General features: G+C 36.1%; 1 protein-coding gene across 1 annotated transcript; it reads left to right on the forward strand.

Moving 5' to 3' along the window:
* The first annotated feature begins 373 nt into the window (after positions 1-373).
* Positions 374-3444, forward strand: LOC101306718. Its single transcript, XM_004298238.1, has 5 exons — positions 374-493; positions 606-850; positions 1158-1360; positions 2616-2673; positions 3031-3444. The coding sequence occupies exons 2-5, from the start codon at positions 620-622 to the stop codon at positions 3442-3444; spliced, it is 906 nt and encodes a 301-aa protein (XP_004298286.1). The 5' UTR covers positions 374-493; positions 606-619.
* Positions 3445-3913: the final 469 nt, after the last annotated feature.

The following is a 3913-nucleotide window of genomic DNA, read 5'->3' on the forward strand; positions in this document are numbered from 1 at the left end:
TCTTATTTCCGACTAACAAATCAAGTACAATGTCTTTTTCTTGATAATGATATAAACTATGTTTTCTTGATTATCTTGAATTATGCACTGAGTGAGACTATGATATGATTGTATTAGTAGCTATAGCGCATTGCTACTTAAGTAAATAGAATCGTATCACACGGCTACTAATTTGTTATCAGTCAAGTTCTAATACAATGCAGGCCTTGTTTAAATTTTTAATACCATGTAGAATTGATCTCATTTGGCTAGGAACCATATGCCGCCACTTTTGAAGAGGAAGTCAAGGCAGGAGGCCTTTAAACGTTGCTATGAGCAAGCTGTTCAGCAACTTGGACCAAGGCCGGCCAATCCACCAACTGTGGCTGCTCCTCCCTTGGAATCGTTATCTACTCTGGCTCCCCCAATAATCAGGACTGCTGATCCTCCCCCCAATGCACCGACACCCCCCGAGTGTGAAGGTCCTTTAATCAAAAGGAGGGTTGTAAAAATGGTAAAAGTAGAAAGATTTTTTTTTTTATATGTTTTTACAAGACTGTTATTTTATAATTGTTTTTGGCACTTTGATGAGAATAGTAATGTGTTGTTTTGTCGGTGCTTTTCAGATCCACCCAAGAAAATGGCTAAAGGGTTGATAAAAGGCTTAAAAGCCGAAGAGATTGTCCGCCGAACGGGGAAGAATATTGAAGTCAAGTATGTGGATTCAGTTCATGGACCCCAGACTAAAGAGCTGAACAGTTTGCTTACTAAGGATATTGGTAGAGTGATTCGTAACTCTGTGGCAATGAACCAACCAACTTGGTGGGAGCTAAAGGAAGAGGAGAGGCTGAAGCTATGTACTGCACTATCGGTAATTTAGATTGGAGTTTGNGTTAAGGTTCCTTTGCAGCATGTTTACNCTGAGTTACAAAAAGTAAAAAAAAAAAAAAAAAAAAAAAAAAAAAAAACTTTAAAAGGTCATAATTTTTAGCTTTTCTGTGGAAGACTAATGGTACTGCAATCTGGAATTTTTTTAATCATCAGCTTACTTTTGCATTTGTATCTACTCCATAATCTGGTTGTGTAAGCATGTGCTTCCATACTGATTGATTATTTTGATTATTCCACATTTTCATCAGACAAGTTACTGCTTTCATTACTCTTTTAATTTTTGGTAGATTTGCTATGAAATCGAATACGACCAAAAGATGTATGACTGGTTAATGAAGGTGGTGAACAAGACATACACTTCTTGGAAGGCTAAGCTCACAAGTTTTTTAAGCATTACAAAGGGGAAAAGGCTCCGGAAGAGTTTGTGCAAGGAGGAAGGATGGATGAGTGGAATTGGCTTAAGCAACACTTCTTGTCACCTCAGTTTCAGGTACAATATGTAATATAGTTAGAAGTTTTGTTTAAATTTAAACCACTATGGTTAGTGTAGTATTTGATTTCACTTTTGTTTTGAAAAATGATGAATTGAATCAAATCATATACCTATATATGAGCTTATGTAATGAAATGTGAAGCAGTAACTTTTTTATATGTTTTCTTAACAGAAACTCTCAGCTGCAAACTCGGCAAACCGAGACAAATTAACCATGCATCACCACGCCGGTTGTACACCTTTCATATACAATTAATGCAGACAAACTTAGGCGCGAGGGTGAATCATTATACCTTATCAATGGTTTTGAGGTGGCGTACGACGCCCCACATAATGAGATTGCAGTCGAAAAAGCCGTAACTGTTCTTTTATGTGTTTGCTTATTATTTTACTTCATTTATATGACACTTATTGTATTGGACACTTGCTTTCGATTATTGTTGTTATGTGTTGCTTTGTGTTTATATGTTGTTGTGTTTTGCAACATTAGGGATGGCAATGGGTAGGGTAGGGTACGGGGATCAAAATACCGTACTCATACCTTTTTACATTTCTCATCCCCGTACCCGTAATTAGATAACAGGGATTCCCCGTACCCGTACCCTTTGGGGATTACGTTTCTATACCCGTACCCATACCCGTTAACAATTATGTATTAAATTAATTTTTTTTTAAATACGAAATACAATTATATAAAAGTATGAAATTAAAATCAAATACCAAAATAAATAAGTTTCATGCTTCAATCCAATAAAAATAAATACAAGTCTTGGTTAAAATAGAACAATACCGATAAATTTCATTAAGAGAATAAAAATATATAATAAAAAGGAAGGTCAATCTATTAAATGTTTATTAAGAGAATCAAAATTTTGTTTACATAAATATTTATTTATAAATTATATATAAATATATATATATAATAATAAATTATATAATTATATATAATAATATTTTCATCCTTAATGGGTGGGGATGGGGACGAATATCAAAATACCATACCCGCCCCGTACCCGATTTAAGAATCCGAATACTGGGGATCTCCATCCCCGTTACCCGTTTATACCCGTATATCTTCCCCGTTAGGGTCGAATACCCGTGGGTACCCTACCCGCTGCCATCCCTATGCAACATCCAAGAATGTCTTTCACACTAAATTAGAGCTCTCTTAATTCTTATTTCCACTTGAGATCAAATATGTAAACTTAAGGCAATTTACCTTCACATATATTTCATCACTTTCTGCATTCAGAATGTCTTTCCACACCTCATTTAGTTCACTGTCCTCAGCAACTGTTATGCAGAAACATGTAATTACTTGTTAATTTGGAACACCCCTATTAAGGATGTTGAGAGAGATACATATAGTACGATATATGTCAGCGATGGCTTTATTCTTGTGATCTATAGGGATTACAAATGTATAGTAAGTATTTAATAGCATTAATTTGGAAAATATCAATAGAATCATAAACTTTCAAAAAGTCAGCTGAAGCATACTTGTTTCCCCAATTTTGAGTCCACAATCTCTGCAACTAGATTTTGCACCTGTAACACACCATCTTGTCAATTCCTTTCTTTTCTCTATGTGAAGATAAAGTCAGCTGTGTTTTGCTGAATTGCTGTGTGTTTTGTTGTGTTGTTAAGTTTGTTTTTTGTCATTGCAGAACGATATGAGACAGAAGATCCTAACAATGCTAAGTGAACAACAGCCGGACACTCCAGAGGATGAGCTCCTTCAACAAGTAGACCTCCAATCTCAGCTTGACGCATTTGAGAAGGTCCTTGGGACCAAAGGGGGGAAAATAAAAGGGCTTAGGAGAGTTGAAATTGAGGGCAAGGAAAGAGCAACAAGGCGTTCTCGTCCTAATGATATAATTCTTGAGGAGGTTCGCGAGCACGCTCGACAAGCCCAAGAGGAGGCACGACATGCTCAGGGGGAGGCACAAGCAGCCTGGGAGCAGGCCAGAGTAGCGCAGGAGAAGATCCTTGATTATGAGCGCCGTATACAAATGTTGGAGAAGCATGTGCAGTCGCAGCCGAGCGGACAAGAAGGCCAACAGCTTGAGGTTAATGGTTGAAGCTACCTAGGTCCATGGTTTTTTGTTTTGTTGGAACCCTTGATATTTGCTTCTTCTTTTGTTAAACATTGTCTATATAGGACTATAAGAGGCTAGGGTATTAGGGAGGGTTTAAACTATGAACTTTGAACTTGCTCTTTTATTTGTGTATATATAGCTCTTGGAAGTTTAGTATTTTTTGAGTTTGAACTTCTTTTGTTTTGATTTTGATTTGCACAACAGGTTTTTAACTTTGAATATGAACTTGAAAATATGCACACATAATTACTGTGTGCATATTAATGATATAATTAGATTTTGTTAATAATATATAATTATAATTTAAAAGCATATATATAAAATGTTGAATTAACTCTTATGCGATGAAAAATGAGAAACCGTCGCGGGGTTAGATCCTCGCCTTAAACATAGCGACGATTAATAAATGGTCGCGTAAAAGGAATCTAAGGCGACTATAATTTCCTTTCGT

The sequence above is a fragment of the Fragaria vesca genome, linkage group LG4, assembly GCF_000184155.1.
Source record: "Fragaria vesca subsp. vesca linkage group LG4, FraVesHawaii_1.0, whole genome shotgun sequence".
Taxonomy (NCBI): domain Eukaryota; kingdom Viridiplantae; phylum Streptophyta; class Magnoliopsida; order Rosales; family Rosaceae; genus Fragaria; species Fragaria vesca.

What these genes read in the sequence shown, in the direction of transcription:
- LOC101306718 (XM_004298238.1), top strand. Translation starts at nt 620, where the DNA reads ATGGCTAAAGGGTTGATAAAAGGCTTAAAAGCCGAAGAGATTGTCCGC. An exon ending in AGCTATGTACTGCACTATCG is followed by an intron (nt 851 to 1,157) that starts GTAATTTAGATT and finishes AATTTTTGGTAG; the next exon opens with ATTTGCTATGAAATCGAATA. An exon ending in CAACTGTTATGCAGAAACAT is followed by an intron (nt 2,674 to 3,030) that starts GTAATTACTTGT and finishes TTGTCATTGCAG; the next exon opens with AACGATATGAGACAGAAGAT.